The 18,516-nt window shown below is 47.9% G+C and overlaps 5 protein-coding genes across 8 annotated transcripts in view; 3 read left to right on the forward strand and 2 right to left on the reverse strand.

The window, feature by feature from the left end:
• Nucleotides 1-7,567, reverse strand: part of Mitf (transcription factor Mitf) — an 11,124-nt gene extending 3,557 nt beyond the window's left edge. Inside the window, exons 1-5 of one of the 3 annotated variants that reach the window (XM_018023821.2) lie at nt 6,977-7,567; nt 4,427-4,634; nt 3,851-4,192; nt 703-892; nt 564-639 (exon numbers count right to left, since the gene is read on the reverse strand). In XM_018023821.2, coding sequence (XP_017879310.1) covers nt 564-639; nt 703-892; nt 3,851-4,192; nt 4,427-4,634; nt 6,977-7,230 — 1,070 coding nt within the window. In that variant the 5' untranslated portion in view covers nt 7,231-7,567. Of the gene's footprint in view, nt 1-563; nt 640-702; nt 893-3,850; nt 4,193-4,426; nt 4,635-5,752; nt 6,345-6,976 lie in introns of those variants that run through there. The other 2 variants (XM_018023818.2, XM_018023820.2) reach the window with 2 other exon arrangements.
• The window catches only part of CtsL4 (Cathepsin L4), a 25,265-nt gene extending 14,533 nt beyond the window's left edge, over nt 1-10,732 (forward strand). Inside the window, exons 2-6 of one of the 2 annotated variants that reach the window (XM_026813182.1) lie at nt 8,420-8,803; nt 8,864-9,040; nt 9,095-9,451; nt 9,761-9,921; nt 10,299-10,732. In XM_026813182.1, the coding sequence (XP_026668983.1) occupies nt 8,666-8,803; nt 8,864-9,040; nt 9,095-9,451; nt 9,761-9,921; nt 10,299-10,494 (1,029 nt within the window). In that variant the 5' untranslated portion in view covers nt 8,420-8,665 and the 3' untranslated portion in view covers nt 10,495-10,732. Of the gene's footprint in view, nt 1-7,592; nt 8,804-8,863; nt 9,041-9,094; nt 9,452-9,760; nt 9,922-10,298 lie in introns of those variants that run through there. The other variant, XM_018023826.2, reaches the window with a different exon arrangement.
• Nucleotides 10,733-10,823: 91 nt separating this feature from the next.
• Nucleotides 10,824-13,789, forward strand: daw (activin beta chain dawdle). Its single transcript, XM_018023822.2, has 4 exons — nt 10,824-11,758; nt 12,167-12,424; nt 12,680-13,062; nt 13,208-13,789. Exons 1-4 carry the CDS (start codon nt 11,332-11,334, stop codon nt 13,373-13,375), a joined length of 1,236 nt encoding a protein of 411 aa, XP_017879311.1. The 5' UTR covers nt 10,824-11,331; the 3' UTR covers nt 13,376-13,789.
• An 85-nt stretch (nt 13,790-13,874) lies between these two features.
• On the forward strand, nt 13,875-15,651 carry Fibp (acidic fibroblast growth factor intracellular-binding protein). The gene is made up of 6 exons (XM_018023823.2): nt 13,875-14,214; nt 14,279-14,480; nt 14,542-14,769; nt 14,837-15,064; nt 15,125-15,379; nt 15,440-15,651. Exons 1-6 carry the CDS (start codon nt 14,130-14,132, stop codon nt 15,516-15,518), a joined length of 1,077 nt encoding a protein of 358 aa, XP_017879312.1. The 5' UTR covers nt 13,875-14,129; the 3' UTR covers nt 15,519-15,651.
• Pdhb (Pyruvate dehydrogenase E1 beta subunit) lies at nt 15,580-17,936 on the reverse strand. The gene is made up of 5 exons (XM_018023824.2): nt 17,607-17,936; nt 17,426-17,488; nt 16,883-17,089; nt 16,182-16,812; nt 15,580-16,114 (listed from the first exon to the last, which is right to left on the reverse strand). Exons 1-5 carry the CDS (start codon nt 17,613-17,615, stop codon nt 15,966-15,968), a joined length of 1,059 nt encoding a protein of 352 aa, XP_017879313.1. The 5' UTR covers nt 17,616-17,936; the 3' UTR covers nt 15,580-15,965.
• Nucleotides 17,937-18,516: the final 580 nt, after the last annotated feature.

Here is an 18,516-nt window from a genome sequence, read left to right on the forward strand (position 1 = left end):
AGCTTCAATAGTTAATGAGTAATTTGCAAAAAACTGTTTTTTCGTTTTTCGTCAATAACTCGTTAAATATTAATGCTAGCGAAAAACTTTTATACAGAAATTGTAGATCTCGTCGTCCTCTACAAGAAAGGTCCTATGCAATTTTCTCGTATCTCCAAAGGTTTAGGAGTTATTGAGGAAAAACGAAATTTTTTTCCAAAAGTTCGCCGTTTCGACACTGGAATGGTCGGATTTTGTCAACATGAATAAAATGCCAAATAATCATATGTAACTCATTAAATATCGAAATTAGAAGAAGAATGCACTATTTTTAATTATAGGAAATGCGTTTTTCTTAGGTACATAAACTTTTGGGATTGACAGTATAGCCAATACATCCTTAATTCGTCTCGTTATCGAAACAAGTCAGCGTGTACCATGTATCTCGCGATATTTCGAAAAATTCTGATACTGCTCGACCGATAGGAGTTCTGTTTGCAAACGTATATTAAAGGACTCTGTCGACTTCAATTAAAAATCAGTCTACTCGAGGAGCACTTGAAGGAAGTATTTGCCATACTCACGGGTCGTTGGTTTTGGGTAACAGAGTTCCTAGTTCCTTTATTCTATCGTTAATGTTGAATCGTCGTCGTCTTTCGACTGAAAGCCACAATGTTCGGTCATTCTGACGGCTAAAGAAAGATCGAGATCGCCGATACTCACTCATATTATGATTGTCTTTTTTCTGCCGGTCTTTGGCCAGAGCGTGTATCTCTGCTTCGGTCAGCAACAAAGGTTCCGGTTTGATCTGCAATTCTGGGATATTCGTCAGGCTACCCTGTTGGCCATCCTTCAGATTATCGCCCAGGGAGCTAGTCTCGAACGACAGAATGTCGTCCAAGAGGTCCTCCGCCTGTAACCATACGAATCTAGTTTGACGAACAGGATCAATCATCTCTGGTCCAGTTTTATTTCAGAGAAACGAAACAAGTGAGTCGAACGAGACCTTGGCTCGGGATTCGATTGGAAGGGCGTGTCGAATTTTAGCAATGGAAAGCATGTGCGACGAGACAGTAAAGACAGAGAGGTCGAGAAAAGTGAAAAGGAAGGCGAAGGGAATATGGACCAAGATCGCGGACGCACGCGCGCCGGGCTACAACGCTGACGCTTCGTGGTAACTCCAAGTCGCGTACGTGTATGTTACGTAAACATTACGTAACAATAATAACCGACGCCTGTCCGTGGAAGAACGTGCCGATAGCGATCTGTGCCACAGAAACGATGGTGGCAACGAGATCGAGGCCGAAGGGACAGGGAAACTGCGAATCGACTTTCGTTTGTCGTCGAAAATTGCAATACGAACGTTGTCGATAAGCTCCCCTTGCGAGAATTTCGCCTAGAAATCAGTGTAACATTATCTACGGGTGCAACGCGTCACCGAGATAGTCGCTGAGTAAATATACACGGTGCGTCGCGTCGCTCGGATAACGCAATTATCATAACTGGAGTCGCGGCGCGTCGTCGGTTCCTTATCCTTCCCGCTTCATCTTATCGCATCGCGGTATATCTATCGGTGTCCACGTAGCATCAATGAAAAGCGACTTTTGTTTTCAGAAAAACTAAGGTGCACACGGGTGGTCGTGTGTACAACGGGTCTGTCCGATTTTTATGAATTCGTCGAGTAAAGTTCGAGGGCGGTTTCCACTTAACTGCTAACACGTTTCGCGTACCCATGTACGCGTATTTTCGCGGCAATTAGCATTCTCGTTGGTTCGTGTTCCTGCGAGCGTAAGTACATGCGTGTGTATGCTCGCTGTTCACACGGTTGCGTGTTACGAAACGTAAATACCGTACGAGGTTGGCATCGTCGGTAACATTTCCATGTTTTTTAGCCAGATAGGCAGTTATCGTCGCGGTTGCGTGATTACGCGAATCGTCTCCCCGATCAACGTTCGCTCTCCGTGCAAGCATGTTTTAAAAAGATCAATTTTCGGACTCCTCCTGCTGAAATGCGTATAAGTATCGCGTTGTGAAACGTAGGCGCTGATAACGCGATAAAGCGATAACGCGACACAATTAACCGGAGAATCTGGGGGGAAGTACCCGGGACGAGGATTGCGGCGAGTATCAGCGAGCGGAAGTGATGCTTCAAATGTTATTGAATCAAACTCACCTTGCATCTCCGAGTTATTATATTAAACACCGGCATGTCTTCGTTATCCGATGGTGGAAAGACCCGATCCGTGCGATTATTGAACACGTGCGCGTACGCATGCACGCACGTGGCTGTGCCCGCGAGCTCTGCCGTTGATTCGAATACACCAGCGAACAATAATTCTGACGATTTTCGTACCTTCACGAACGTTCGGTCGATGCGTACACAGGTTCGATTCTTCGCGAGTCCTCACAGTTTGTCAACTATACTTTTCGGTAGATCCAGAAGAGAACACGGCACATGAACCTAGTTCACGAGCTGGGCTCGATGCCTGGAGGAACGTGAGTCGCGAAACTGTCATATCCGTGAGACCGACGTCAATAACGGAACGAGCTGCAGGCTAAGCGAGGAACGAGTGCATTTTTGAGATCCGATGTTTCGTCGATGCGTCGACGACGCCTGTTGTAACCTTGCGTTTTCTCTCCGTACCCACCACTCCGCGGCTCAGCTACCTACGACTACGATTAAGCGCACCTCAAGGTTGCAGTTACCCAATAACGTATCTCTCGATCCTCGCGAACCGTGGAGGGACATTCGAACCCGAAACGGTGTGAAACGGACGTAACTCTCTTCTACCTGGTGCCGAGAAACGTTCACAGCTGGAGTGATCAATCGAGATACGCGAACAATCCGTTATCTCCAATCTCTCGAATTCCGTCGATAAGCTTCCGACTAGAAGTCAGATTCTTTGTCTTGCTTTTACCGCATCGCATCGTTTCATTCGTACGTGCCGGTACGTCGATCCATGAATCTCGCGTACTTCGTGGAAGTTTCCGTGTCCGAGTACAGTGCGATCTTTCCTTTCACCAGTTACTAAACTCTTCCAAGACTCCTTCAGTTTTATTACTCGTCGAGCACGTCGATAATAGGAATACAAAAAGTGTCGCGACGCGTTAACTTTCGGCGGGATATCGCGCGTGTTTGAAACATGAAGAGCTCGACCGATCGGTTCGTTTCGGTACCGCTCGCAACTGCTCGAATGCTCGCCACGCGCCACAACCTCCGCCCCACGGACGCCCCACGCCCGATGCGATGCGATGCGATGCGATGCGATGCGATGGGATGGGATGGGATGGGATAGGAAATCGCCATGCCACTCGCAATCAGCTACTCCTGTCCCCACTTGTCCGCAGACGTAACACGCGTTACCACACAGCGTTCATTACTCTTTCTCCCCTTTTTCCAATTCACGGTGTTACTACCCTCGAGGCAAAGCGTCCAACGTCCGATACGTAAAACGATTCTCCTATTCTCATTTCTCTCGTGCGACTCCGAATCTGATAGGAGTAGCCGGGGATAGTATAATAGAAACGCGAAGCCAGATTCCAAGTACGTACTGGACTCTGTTTACTCGAAACGATTTTGAACTTCCTCCGACGGCAATCAAATTTCTCCTTTCGACCGGTTCTCTATTAACAATTCCGTTCTCGTGTCGCAGCCACGACAGTCCTCGCCTCACAATTAGGTATCGAATCGCGGTAACAGTCCCTGATTTCTCCGTTAACCCGAATCCGTTTGCAATAGAATTACACGAAGCAAAAACAGTAACTGAAGGAATAGACAATTTACTAATCTTCTGCGCGTCGTAACGAAAATTGTATGGGGCATTGAAACGATGATCGTTATACGAACATCGTATAAGTATGTATAAATTACCTCGGAGTTGCTGGTCGCGACGCTGGAAAGTCCCGGGGACATGGCACCGGTCGTTGGATCCGGGCTAGCAGCTACCGGATTGCTGTGAGATAAAACCTGCGTGGGTGCATGCGGATACGAGGCCAGTAGTGGATGCTGTGGTTTCGGGTGATGCACCGTCGGTCCGGGTGGTGCACTGTGAACGAGCATCGGTGCTGGCGCCGTGTCCACCGAATTTCTATCGAGAACGCTCTCGTTTTCCGCGACACTGCCTCGAAACGACTCGTGCAGATACTGTCGCACTTGATTCTTCTGCTTCTGAACCACGTGGTATCGCGTAGGATTCTCTAACAGCGTTCGTACCTGGAACAGACGCGACTACCGTTTATCTACCGTCCATTCTTCTTAAAAAGATTATCTTATGTTAATAGTGGAGCGTTAATTAATCTCGCGTCACGGTGTAACGAGCAGACGTTTCGAACGTAAGAAGCATTTTTTTTTTTTTTCTTGAGAAAACGTTTTCTATTATCTCGTTACACGTGTTCGACCGTAAGGTCAATTTATGCTATGTAGTTCACGCGTTGGGACGAGACGTACTTGGAGAACTTGCGGTGGCACGTCCACCCCGATGGTAGAGAGGGACGTGGAGGGCACGGGTCTGGGCGGGGCGGCCGTTGGTCTCTGCTGCTGCAAGTTCTGTCGAAATTCCGCTTCTCGCCTCTCCTGCTCCTGCAGCTGCTCCCGCATCAGCTGGAGCTTCAACTGCGTACGCGAAGTCGACGTCGCCGTCTTAAACGTCGGTGGACTGAAAATCAATTTTACGCGCGACACACTTTATTCATTTGCCTGTTGTGCGTACGACGGTTTACGTCGGCTTTTTTCTAAATAAGTAAACCGTTAACTGCACAGTATACGTAAACACGTATAATTGGTTGAGTGCTAATGTACGTCGATAATCCTCAAATGGCCGGGTACAAAACATTATCATCGTGTCGCTCTGATAATTTTAATTGTGAGTTAAAAAAAGAACTTTATTGGATTTCAACGATTTGAATGAAAAGCACAAAGCGCATGGGCAGGAAGAACGCGCAGATGGCGAGTCGTCCACGGTTCAGAGGGTCTAGAATCTAGAAGGTATTCCCGAGTCGGGAACCCGGCCAAATTATAGCCATAAGAAAACGGTGCCAGAAATAGAAGGCGGTTGCGCAATTTGGATCGGGACTCGATCTTTCCTTCCGGACATATCGAAAGGCTAAACCCTAACCCGTTAATAAATATTCTCCGTGCCGCTTCGTGGCTCTCGTCTATTTCGTGCGTTCATCGCGCAACTCTCGCGCGTTACGTAACCCCATGTTCGACGAAAACTCGAACGAATGGCTCGACGATGAGCATAAGCATGAGCGAGCGAACGGAGCTCTTTCTCTTTCATCTTTCGCGTCTGGTCGCATTGACTCCGGCGTAGGAGGGGTGTAGCATTTTGGGTAATTATCACGAATCGAGTCCATCGCGTACACGGTCGTACAGTCACGATTGAAAGTACTGGCATCTCGTCGGTACCACGGTCCATCGAGTCGGAACGTGATAATTGAAAAGAGATACGTTTGCTCGTTGGGAAATATATTTTATGCAAAGTGTATCGATCAATTTCGAGCCTCGCCGCAGTTAAGTTCACGAAACACGTACGTACGTAACTACGCGCGAGAACCAAGGACAGTCGCATTTATATTTAGATGCAATGTTTACGGTCGGGAATACGCTAAGAGGGAAGAAGAGCGGTGTCTGCTGGTGGAAATCGCGGGGTAACGGCACGACGACGGTAGAAAAAACGAAGCGGCGGCGGCGGAGGTGGCGGCGGCTGCAATGGGCAGGAGAGGACGGAGGACCGCCACGGACAGTTTTCCATGACAATACGTATGTATATACCAGCCTTGCGGGCGAGTGGCTCTTAACGGTCTTGCGAACGCAACGTGACCGTTGCTCCGAGGATCGTTCTCGGGCGACAACGTCCCGTCGACGATCGACGGATCCATCTCGAGGATCATGCGCAGATCCTCGTCGATCCCGATGTGCACGCGCACGCGTTGCTCCCGCTGTTCCTCGCGCTGCCACCGTTGTCTCACGATCTCCTCTTCTTCATGCCTCCGTTCCGGAGCGGAGTTCGAACACGCGCACGGCACCAAACTGTTTTGACACACGCCGTCGTAGCGTCGCGGGACCACCGATCTCCGTCGATCGACCGGAAACGGCGCCGAGGCCGATACCGGTACCGTTTCCGGTTTCGCCGTTGCTGAACGCAGCAAAGAACTCGGCCAAGGCAGCTTCTTCGTCGCTGGCTTCGTCGAGCCACCCGCGGCGTTGTTCAACGAACGACCCACGTCGTTTATCCGTTTCAACCGCGAGACGAGGTCCTCGAACTGTACGATTTGTCGCACTGTTTCCGATATGTCTTGCATATCCGACGATTCGTTAACCACGGAACCAGCAACCCACTAAAACGCGTGCGGACATCTTCGTCGGCGAGGACGACGAGGACCGACGACGCGAGAATCGCTGATCCACACCTGGATCTCTCTCTTCTTTCCCACCGTTATCGGGATCTACGCGCGCGTATTTATCGCACGCCCGCGCGCATTCGCGTGCCCGGGCCAACATTCCTCGTCCAAACATCGAGTAGGAAACCGAAACAAACTTGACGATCGATACGAGCAATTGAGATCCTCCCGAGTACCGATCGATCAAAGATCTATCGACGTACGTCGCGACCGTTCCCTTCATCAAAATTGCGAATATTTCGATCTTCGCATACATCTCATTTTGAATCGCAAACGTCTAAGGATTTTTTCTCGTGGGCGCGGTCATCCAAATTATTCGAGATCGAAATCGAGATCGAGATCGAAAGTGCAGCAGGCAATGATCTATAGATCCGACGCGAGCGGAGCCGAATGGGAACCGAGAGAAGTCGACATCTTGCGAATCGCGCCGATTCGAGCCGAGTAGAGGGAACAGCGCAAAGCGCACTAACACGACGAAGCGTAGCAAACAACGCGTACGTGGCTGTGTGTGTGTGTGCGATTCGGCGATCAAAGAAGCTGCGACCCGGTTGCAAATTATAGTTATTGAAAAGAATTCGTCTTCGTGAAAGCGTACCTGTCGATGTTCGGTGCACGGCTCTTCAGTTCATAGTACATAATGTCCTGTATCGGCGCCGTTAGGAAGGAGAGAGCCTGTTCCCAATCCTCGTTGTCATCGTGTTTGTTTTCCAATTTGTCCCCGCAGTCGCCGATATCGGTGATACCATTCTGTTGTTTCTCTTGACACCGTCGCAAACTTGCCTCGCGTTGCTCCAGATCCGCGGTGATAGCCGCTAGATCGAAGCCCATGTCGATCCCGGACTCGTCCATCCTTCTTCTGGATATCACGAATCTCACTGGCTCGAAAGAGAAAGGCGGTGCGAGCGCGGCGCGTAGCGTCGCGACGCTACTAACGACGATCGAGGCTCGCTCGTAGTATGATGATTATGTACTTAATTTTGCCCGATCGCGGCGGTGACGGTACCGAGTTTTGCTTTCTAGCGTGGCGCCTCCCCACTGGCAGAAGACGAGACGTCGACGACGCGCGTGTCGAGCGATAATCGGAATCCGGAGACGGGAGCGACGAGAGGAGACGGGGACCGGACTTCGTTGGCTCGTCGACGAACCAGCTTGTTCTCTACTCGCCGCCTGCTGCTGCACGCGGTACCAGCGTTCGTTACTCTCGATCGTCTGCTCGGTCTGGCACTGCCATCCGATTTTCGATGCCCGATGCTCTCCGTGCTCGGATTCCGAGACGCGTGGGACGAGGGACGAGTCGCGGATCACGAGTCTCGAACGAGCATCCGCGATCTTCCGCTCACCAACCCCCCACGACCACTATCAGCCTCCCACGTACAGGGTGGACCGAACGAAATTCCTTTAACGAACGGACCGCACGTTATATCGGTCGATTAAAGCGATGCGTTTCGTAGGAAAGTTTTGACGAGCAAACTTTCGACGATCACCGTAACGTACGCTCTTAACATAAGCCGATAAGGATCCAAAGTTAATCCGCGGACCTCGCAACGAGCGTTCAAGTTGCTTGCATGACTTTCAACGACTTCCTTGAGCGTTAACGCGCTCGATCGTTCCCGCCAGTTCTCATCGTCTCACCCTGTATACGTATAAAGTACAACTACGTCTACAGCCTACATTCCACGTATACGTGCGTAGTCGTTACTTATATGTATATCGCGAGAGAAAGCGAACAAACGAGAAACGGCTGATGACCGATCGTTTAAACGCGCTCCGACTGCCGCATCGCGCGTCGATTCAAAATACTCAACCACTGGGAATCGAAAGCACTTTGCTCGGAAGATACGAACACACGCGAATCAGGGAATCTAATATAAATTGTATGAGATCGATCTTTTATCATTTCTCTTCCAATCGTTTTTAAACGATCGTTTCATTGCGAGTACGAACATCTTACGGTAAATTCAATCGCAGATCTCTCATTCGAATTCGATCACTCTCCTCTGACTCGCTAATTTTTCCTAAACGACGATCCAATTTGCAGCGCCGTAGAAGAGCGTGTATCGCTTATAATTTCGCGAGCATGCCAGGCACAATTGACGATGACGCAAGTTCGTTGGTCTTCTCTCTTCGTCATGTGCAATACTTACGAAATTCTCACGAATCCGCTGACACTCGTAGTTCGAATTTGAAACAAGAGCCGTAGAGGTGGATTTCCTGAATCGAAACAATATGAAATTGAAAGACAGTCGACTCGTTGAACGTACCAGAAATTGTTGTCGCGTTCATCATGCCTCTTCGATCCTCTATACTCGCGTTTCTCCTGTTGGCTGCGTGGCGCGTCGACGGTATCCAAGTGTTCGGCGAACGCGATCACCTCCCTCCGGAGGTATCCGAGAAATTGGACGAGTATTGGAACACGTACAAGGTACCATTTGATTCAAGTCCAACAGAACGACAGAGTTGTTGAAACTATCCTCGATCGCAGGAACGATATAACAAAAGTTACTCCGGGAATCTCGAGACCAGTCGAAGGATCACTTGGGAGCAGAATCTAGTAGCGATTTACAAGCACAACATGATGGCAGCTGCCGGTCATCACACGTTCACGTTAAAAGACAATCACATCGCCGATCTTGGGACCAGGCAATACATTCGTGAGATGGTTCGTCCTCGTTCTCGTGCGATAGAAACAAATCGTAAATGCGAATCGTTATAGGTGAAATTGATTCCCAGTCGGAAGCGACGGGTGTCGGATACGATGGTCGGTGCAGTGTTGCACGACCCTCGAAAAATCCCATCGCAGCTCGACTGGCGCGAGGCTGGCTTCGAAACCGAACCGAAGAACCAAAGAGATTGCGGTAGTTGTTACGCGTACTCGATAGCCGGCAGCATTCAGGGACAGATATTCAAAGAGACGGGCATGCTGGTCCCGTTGAGCGTGCAACAATTAGTCGATTGCAGCACGTCCACTGGAAACATGGGCTGCTCCGGTGGATCTCTGAGGAACACGTTAAGGTACCTCCAGAGAGCCAAAGGTCTCATGGACGAGACTCACTACTCGTACAGGGGAAAAGTAAGTGAGTGATACGTCTCCGATCGTTCCGTTCCGTTCTGCTCCGTTTCGCTCAATTTTAAGTGTGGATTCTCGATAAGTGTTTATTTAGGATGTCGTCTTTTATTTGAAATTCCTTCACTCGTTATCTGAGCTCTTATCTTAAACGCTGCCGCGCCTGTTTGGCTGATGTAACGCAAAATGTATGGCTCCTTACGGTAGATACGGACGAACTTACGCAAAGAAATTAACGAGCTAATTCGATTGCTTATCTTGCATAACTTTTATTGCTACACAAATTAAAATGAAGTTTCTTCGTTAAAAAACTAGCAAGGCGCGTGTCGGTTCAAGCCACGGTTGAGCGTGGTGAACATCACCTCGTGGGCGGTATTGCCTGCTCGGGATGAACGAGCTTTGGAAGCAGCGGTGGCTACTATAGGCCCGATAGCGGCTTCCATAAACGCCAGCCCGAAAACGTTCCAACTTTACCAGTGAGTATACGTACCCGTGATATCACCGTCTTCAAAGGATTCCTGTAGAGAACAAAGCATTTTTCGACACGCGATGGACTCGTGTTTAGCGAATGTTTATTCGAAATTGCGCGTATCATTAACCGCCCACCTCCCGCTCTCCCCGTACGGCAGATACCACCGGAGAAGAAATTGGTCCAGTTGGTCGATAACCTCGCGATGCATCATTGGCGCGATGACCCTGAAAGGCAACGAACGCGAGTCAGTGAACTTGCGTTTCGGAACTGAAAGGGATCGCGAGGCTTGTCCTCATCTTAAAACGCGACTGATTGCGAGCGAGCTTTGATCTCCTCTTTGTCTCTTGATTGTCCCGTCGTTTAAAGTTATTTGGTCCGCAGCCGAGGAGTCTACGACGACGAGCTATGCAGCTCGGATATGGTCAATCACGCGATGCTGATCGTTGGGTACACGCCGACTGAGTGGATCTTGAAGAATTGGTGGGGCGACGAATGGGGTGAACAGGGGTACATGCGTCTGGCCAAAAACAAAAACCGATGCGGCATAGCTAATTACGCCGCCTATGCCAAAGTTTGAACAGACTCGATTTGAGTCGGCACCTTTCTGACGACGAACGGGTTTGTTCGATCGTAACAATCACGACGAATCCATGTTCCATCGATTATTCCCTGCGCTACGATGACAGAACGATCATTGTGGAACACCACCGATCCGTGTATGCGTCGAACGGAGTCCGTTCTCGAATGCTACGATAGTATTAATTTGTTTGTAAGATAACGCCGCTCGAAATAAAGTTTTTAACGTTTATCGATCATTGACCGAGTTCAATTTAAAAGAAACTGCTGAATCGTATCTGGCCCGTTAACGCTTGGGTACATGGTCATCGGTACGTAAGACGAATATGCGTGGCGGATAGCCCTTCGGGTGGGTGTGAAATCTTGCGGAAAGTAGGTAAAAGGGACGAGAAAGGGGACAGCATCGAAACATGTTTGTACCGCGTGTTTCCAGTTGATATCAGCTCGATTCGTCTCCGTCCAATCCGCTGTATCCCCCGACCACGGAGCAAAGTTCAGGCTGTGTCGAGAACCGATGCGTGACCAAACGGAACCATCCCGACTTCTGTATCCTCAGTCTTCGCGAATGAGTTGCTCGAGCGGCCGAATCGGTGAAAAAGATCGAACTCGCCGAGACATTGCTCGTTGGAAATACGCGGACACGCCGATTCTTATCGAGGGAAACCGAGGGTAAGGAGGCGCGAGATGAGGGCGTACGCGAAGGTATTCGAAACGGGTACCGAGACGAGTTAGTGGAACGAGACAGCTCGATGGAAACAGAGTGGGTGTCGTACAGCTTCCTGTTCAGAGGAATGTCGAAGCCCGAGTACCATTAGGATAATCAAATATCGGAAGAACGATGCGTTTCATTTGGCAACTGCTGCTATTGTCTTTCCTCCCGTCGGGCAGTCCGGTCGAGACGATTTGGCCACAAATCGCGAATCCTCTGTCGTCCTCTTGGTGGAGTTTCTCGCACTCGGTCAGTTCCTCCACTTCCGCGACATCCTTCGATGAAGAGAATTGCGTCGGCTGCAAACGGGAGAAAATCGGCTTGATCACTACCGATCCCGTCCTGACGGAGCTGAGGGTCGAATACGTCAAGCAACAGATTCTGAAGAAGCTGCGGCTGTCGAAGCCGCCCGAGATATCTATGCCGCTCTCGACCTTGCCGAAGCCTCTGATAAACGGTCATGTGCTCGAACTTCGACCCGGGGCGCCTCTCGAACCGGAAAAATCGGACAGTTTCTATGGAAAAACCAATCAGATCGTCGTTTTTCCAAACGAAGGTTAAGACAGTTTCATTTATTTTTTTCTCACTTCTTCACCTTGGCCACGTACCGAATCTGCTATATTTTAGAGAGACCTGTGATAATATTTTAGACAGACCTGTTCCTTCTTCCCCGTCGACGTTCCAAATCGCTGTACTTTATTGACGTACAGAAAATACTTACGTAATACGTTTTTCTATTTGTGGTAAATTCTCGTAGTAAAAGGTCAAGACGGCACGCAAATTTATCAAGATTTTCCTCATAAAATTCCTTTCCCTTTATAGAAACAAACTCGTAAAAAGAAATCATGATGCAATTCTCACTTCCGTTTATTCTTTCGCAATCGTGCTCGAATCGAATGAAAACCACGATAAGCTGCTTCGCGCGTTTCACGCGTCTGGGAATTGAGGAAATCGCGTTTCTCAGGTATCGCCGATTCGAAGAAGTGTCGGCAGAAATCGAACCATTTGACGGGGTTCAACCCTGCTGCCTGTTTCACGTTCTACCTGCCGAACGAAATGCAATTCGTCGACGTGACGTCGGCGCAGCTCTGGTTTTACAAAGAGAGCGACGAGAACGACGATCTGACACAGACGTTCGTCCTGTCCGAGCTGGATCACTGGGACCTGGACGGGAACTTTGAGAAGAACATGATCATGGCCATCTTCGAGACCGATATCGGAGGTATTCGTTAGAAACATACTCGGACGAATTCCCTTCCCCGCGAAATTCGTTCGATACTCGGAATCCGCGTGATGTGTATGTGCCTTCGGACGGGAACGCGACGGTACAGAGAGATAAAACTGTTTCTATGCATGTGTCCGTCTAAGGACTTTAGACCGTGAGAGAGGATACGGTCAGCAAAAAAACGCAGCGATATGAACTGCCTATGATTCGCGTCGCGTCGCATTAAAATCGAATCGTTGGTCATGGTTTCAGAGGGCTGGGTGAAGACCGATGTGACTTTCACGCTAAGAAAGTGGATGGAGGAACTCCGTTTGAATCACGCGATTCAAATAGCTTGTAGCACCTGTTCGATCGACCGGGACACCGCGCCCGTGTCCATCGAGCAGACTTTGAAGCCCTTCCTCGTGATACACACGTCGCCGCTCGCGCAGAACAACAGGCCAAAGAGGAATTCAAATTGTCTGCCGGAGATGAAGGACTGCTGCAGGGACGAGCTCTACATTAATTTCGCCGATATCGGTTGGAGCGACTGGATTCTCCATCCGAGCGGGTATCATGCGTATTTCTGTCGCGGTTCTTGTACCTCCGCAGCTTCGTTGACCATCAGTGGGTCTGCTTATACTAACGTGATCAGAGTACGCATCTTCTTTCGTCTTCCGATCGTCGGCTGTTATTCGTACATACGTGATTCGTACGAAAGAGCACTCGGAATCGCTTTTGAAACAGAGATTCGTTCCATGAATCGATTAATTGACAGAGAGATTTCGCTTTCCTTTTCAGAGGTTGTTGGCCAAAGGCGGGACCACTGTTCACCGACGAAGCGATATCATCCCCTGCTGTTCACCCACCCAGTTGTCGGCTATTCAATTGCTCTACGTCGATTCGAACAATACGATTACGCAAAAGACGTTGCCGAATATGGTAGTGGAAGCGTGCGGCTGCATGTGATTCCCTGAATCTCTGAACGATCGAAATGAAAACAGATTGTGCGTGAATCGTTCGATCTGTCCCACGATCGGGATGTGTACAGATTATTTGACTGAGGACGCGTGGACGAGATGCACACGCGAGTACGTGTGCGAGTTTCATTTTCGCGTGTAAAAATGATCGAAACAGTATTCATTCTCTAGTTACGTTCGCTACTAACATCGGATTTATCCGTTTAAATTAATTGCTTCATATTTAATCGAACGAAATTGTATAATGGAATCTACTAATTTATTACGTACTAAAAGCAAATCAGTGCGTTACCCCCCGTACTCGAATAAAAGAGTGACTCAGATCTAATTAAGGAATCATTGCTTTGTTATACAGAAGAATGATTATAAAAAAGAAATCTGCCGAGTGCGTTCTGAAAAATCATTTCACTTTCTTTATTAAATAAGAAATGACTCCCCACCCCCACTGATCAGAACGTACCAACAGGGAGACGATAAAATTCCTATGTCTACAAGTACGTATGTACTGTATCCAATCAAAGTACTGTACATATGTATAATATATGTAAATCAATGAACACTGCACAGTCCGTGCTACCACGTACATAGATGCCAAGAATATACACGACTGTTTACGATTTACGACAACGTCGAGTCGAGAATGCTCGCCAAACTTTGAATCTCGTTCGAATTCACTTGTTCGAACTCGGTGCTGACGATTTCCGAACACTTGTAAGCGAAGAACCGCCGACGTGGTCGTAAATATGTTGTCGGAAGTGGACGTATTCATCAGTAATTACACTCTCGTCGATCCCGAGGTGTATCAGCTTTGGGTCGACGGACATTCGTGTAAGTTTACGTTAGAGATCGTAGAATCGTTCCTGAAATAAAACTTCTGTTGCTCGCTTACCAGCAAGCGAGGCAGTGAACATCCTGCATCAACGTGGAATATGCCAACTAGCGAATGCCCCGATTGAGCTGGTGGCCTCTGATATTCTCGACCATTATCGTACCTATGCGCTCCTCGAAAAACTACTTCACACACCTACTAAATTGGCCAGCGAGCAGCTCGCGTTTCAGATAGAACCGCAGACCAGTCAGATGCTTATCGAAATGTAAGAGCCAGCGACTCTCGTTAAGAGCCGTCTGTTCTTGTCTCATCCCAAACGTATGTAGGTACTACGAGTTCAACGACGTCGTTGTCAGAGAATTGTTGGGTAAGAAGTTAACGTCGAAGAGTAGAAAAGACATGGACGAAGTGGCAGAGAAAACGGGCATCACCTTGAAGAGCTGTCGGCGTCAATACGACAACGTGAAGAGAGTGTTCAAAGTCGTTGAAGATCTGCCTGGTTCTTTGGTCACCAATATCGAGCAGCACTTTTTACTTTCCGAGGACCTCGCGAAGTAAATCAGAAAATGAATTATTGGGCCTTTCGTTAAACGTAAGTTCTCTAACTTGTACGATGCCCAGGCGATATGCTGCCGTGGTGTTCATAGCGTGCCTCCGATTCGAGATGAACAAACGAAAGCTACAATTTCTAACGTTCCCGGATCTGTATCACTGCGCCAACAGTATGATGACTTCGTGGACGTATCGTTGCGTCGGCTCGGAGTATTTCGATACTGATTTAGACAGAGAATTTTTATTGGAACTCGCAGAGTGCAGAGTTCTCCTCGACAATGACAAACATCACAAGCAGTAAGCTATCTCCATTCACCGAGTCGCAAGAAACGAATGCCAATGCTGATTCTATTACAGTTTGGTTTGCATCAAACTGAAGCCATTGCTGTTAGAACGTTCGTATCAGGAGATAGACACGAACTTCCGTTCGTACACGAGAGCGATCTTAGGCATAGGATGCAACCTCCATCGTTCGAGAGATTTAAGATTCTTTTTCTTGGAACTAGTCGAGAGGTGCATAGAACCGTGGCGCCAAGTAAATTGGACGCACTCCGACCTGAGAAACTTCCTCTCGATCTACACGCAATGCGCGCTAGACATGGACGTACTCAGGTACAGAACAATGATTCTTTCGAAAAATACGCAGCACCGACCCGGTCCTATCTATTTCAGGGACAACGAAGTAAGGGACGCTTTCGAGCGTTACATGACCGTCGTCACGTGTTGCCTTTTGCGTATGTATCATACATGACTAATAGCGGGAGAAGAGGAAGATGGGAACGATGACAATTGAATGAACCAAACTTGGTCGATTTCGGGGGATAATCGTACGTGTACGCTATAGTTTATTTAGTTACCGTTATAATAAATAATTAATAAACAAATGCAGCGCGTATTACTCGTGTCCTACGCGCTTCTAATAATTTACAATTTCACCTAGCTACCACGGGCATGTAGTTACGATAGAATGATTTTTGGGACCCTTTAATTCGGAGCAAGTCGATCCGTATCAGACCGACTCTCAGTTGTATGTACATTGTACTGTATTTATAACAAATGGCAGTAGTAATTCGTGATAGTCGAACGTCGAGGTGAGCATTTCTAATTTAATTTAAAGAAATTTCTATGAAACCTCCCCCGGAGAGAAGCATAGAACGGGGCAGATTTTAATTGGTTTCCTAAAGATCTATACAAATAATTACTGTAATCCTAGTACTTTGTTCACCGCGAGCACTATGTCCTGCATTTGCGGTAAAGCCGCGATCTCCAGTGATTTGGTATAGGGCATCGGCGTATCGACGCCCGTGACGCGAATCACCGGCGCGTCCAGATGATAGAATGCTTCGCCTGAAAAGATAAATGACGGACGCGAATCAAAATAGTTCGTAGTTTGTTCGTACATTTCGAGACTTACTTTCCGAGATCTTCGCGCTGATCTCCGCTCCGATGCCACAATGCGGCCAGCCTTGCTCCACGGTCAAACAATGATTTGTCTTCACTATCGACTGTACAATCGTGTCTATGTCCAACGGTCTCAGGGATCTGAGGTTTATCACTTCTGCTTCGATTCCCTTACCCGCGAGTTCGTTCGCCGCCTCGAGAGCTTGTTCGACCGCTTTGGAATGTGCTACCAGCGTAACGTGTTTCCCTACACGTTCGATCTTCGCTTTGCCGATCGGTAAAACGAACTCCTTCGATAGAGCTTCGTCCGACATCGGATATTGAACACCGTACAATATCTCGTTCTCCAACATGACGACCGGATCGGGATCCCGAATAGCAGCTTTCAGCAGTCCCTTTGCGTCCTCGCTGTTATAGGGTGAGACCACTTTCAAGCCAGGGCAGTGACTGAACCAAGCACCGAAGCACTGCGAGTGCTGTGCCCCAACACCCGCCGCTGCTCCGTTTGGTCCACGGAAAACGATCGGTACGTTTACCCTTCCGGCGGACATGTAAAACGTCTTGGCGGCGGAGTTGATGATGTGGTCGATGGCTTGCATCGAGAAATTGAACGTCATGAATTCGCACACGGGGCGTAAACCAGCCTGGACCAAATAATAAGAAAGTCGAGGACGAGCGAAAACTTGGAAGCGAAGTAACAGCATTGTATCATACCATAGCTGCGCCGACGGCTATACCAGCGAATCCGGCCTCTGTAATCGGAGTGTCGATCACGCGTTTGTCTCCGTACTTCTTCCAAAGGCCCCTGGAGACTTTGTACGCTCCATCATACAACGCGACTTCTTCACCGAGCAAGAATACCTTCTCGTCTCTTTCCATTTCCTCGTCCAGCGCCGAATTTAGAGCGTCTCGCACGGTCATCTAAAAATTGAAGAAACCCATTGTCATCGCCTTTTTCCTCGATCAAACAAACGAAGATCGAACGATCATCATCGAGAAACTAGCGTTTCAAGTGAATGACCTTTGTCGTCCTTCAGCATATTCGCGTTCGTTTAAATAATATAATGGACGAATGGAATCGAGGGAACAAGATGGATTGTACGAAGGGAAAATAAAAAGAAACGATGGTTTTGTACAAGTCTTGCTTTTATTATATGAGGAGAGGAATAGCATCGAGCATAATCTTGTCAAAATGAAGAGGTTAGGTACGAACAAAAAAAGAAGAATACGATAATCTATATGAACAATGATTTTTACCTGCTGTGCGGCACTCCATTTGGATGTCGAAAACGATCGCTGCACGATCCTCTTTGCCACCGACTAAAAATAATGAAAAATCAAACTCGCGCTTTCCCCTTTGCTCTCCTCCCGAACCATGCGATCGTCATATGTTCATTAAAATTGAAATCCTGCCCTCCCTCCTCGAACGTATATTTACCGAGAACATCGTAGATCGTCAATTTGTTTGATAATGCTCGTATTTTCGGCTACTTTGCAGCTCGGTGTCTAATCCTAATTTCTATTGCCGTTAGTTTTTGCCACGCGTGTCACCGTCGGCCGTCGCTAGCTAGCACAGTCTCTGCGGTTTTAGTTTTCGTAACCGTGATTACATATACTTATGCTATACTAGACACAGATTGAAAAGCAAGATGTTATAACCAGTTGACGTTATAAGTTATAGGACGGAGTCCTCAAGGTTACTAGTTATCTAGAGAATTAGGCATTTATCTAATACAAATTATCGATGAACGAACGCGTCGCTATGCGAGTACTTTACTCGTTTTACGCATGAGAAGGGCATCTGTAATGTATTTAATTAAAAGAAATTCAATTAGATGCATGACAGGCGCTACTCTTTTCAGTTACGTCTATACGTATACATATAGTTTCTATATAGTTAGTCGGAAGAGTTTCATGATCTAAACAATTCCGGCGACGAGATTTATTTCTTTTAACTTTTGAATATTAACGACGACCATAACATTTGATTCTTCTATCCTTTAGTACGTAACGATGTTCGTCGTGTGATTTTATAATAGCTAATTTACCGCGTCATTCTTTTCCCCAGTTTAAATTATACAATAGGAATCGAACTTACCTATGACTTCTATCGATCGCATCGATAAGTATCGCTTGCAGACGGTATCGGTAGAAATGGAAAGAAGAAAGCCGAGACGGCTTTTCGTAAAAGTACTATCGCGGATCGCGAGAATGAGAGAAGTTCGTGACACTTTTGATGAACGGATGTCATCTCACGGAGGAGCAGAATTCGCCGCGAAAGTAAAAGAAGTTCCGCGACGATCTGGGCCTCCGCTAGCCGGCAAAGTTTCGGTGAGTCGCACGTTGCA

Source organism: Ceratina calcarata, unplaced genomic scaffold (genome assembly GCF_001652005.2).
Source record: "Ceratina calcarata isolate Rehan_Ccalc_2016 unplaced genomic scaffold, ASM165200v1 scaffold310.2, whole genome shotgun sequence".
Classification (NCBI taxonomy): Eukaryota; Metazoa; Arthropoda; class Insecta; order Hymenoptera; family Apidae; genus Ceratina; species Ceratina calcarata.

Coding starts and splice junctions, on each gene's coding strand:
- daw (XM_018023822.2), top strand. CDS start 11,332: ATGCGTTTCATTTGGCAACTGCTGCTATTGTCTTTCCTCCCGTCGGGC. Junction 11,759..12,166: donor CGTCGTTTTTCCAAACGAAG/GTTAAGACAGTT, acceptor CGCGTTTCTCAG/GTATCGCCGATTCGAAGAAG. Junction 12,425..12,679: donor CTTCGAGACCGATATCGGAG/GTATTCGTTAGA, acceptor TCATGGTTTCAG/AGGGCTGGGTGAAGACCGAT.
- Fibp (XM_018023823.2), top strand. CDS start 14,130: ATGTTGTCGGAAGTGGACGTATTCATCAGTAATTACACTCTCGTCGAT. Junction 14,481..14,541: donor AGTCAGATGCTTATCGAAAT/GTAAGAGCCAGC, acceptor AAACGTATGTAG/GTACTACGAGTTCAACGACG. Junction 15,065..15,124: donor AATGACAAACATCACAAGCA/GTAAGCTATCTC, acceptor ATTCTATTACAG/TTTGGTTTGCATCAAACTGA.
- Pdhb (XM_018023824.2), bottom strand. Junction 17,090..17,425: donor AATGGAGTGCCGCACAGCAG/GTAAAAATCATT, acceptor TTCAATTTTTAG/ATGACCGTGCGAGACGCTCT. Junction 16,115..16,181: donor CAGCGCGAAGATCTCGGAAA/GTAAGTCTCGAA, acceptor TTATCTTTTCAG/GCGAAGCATTCTATCATCTG.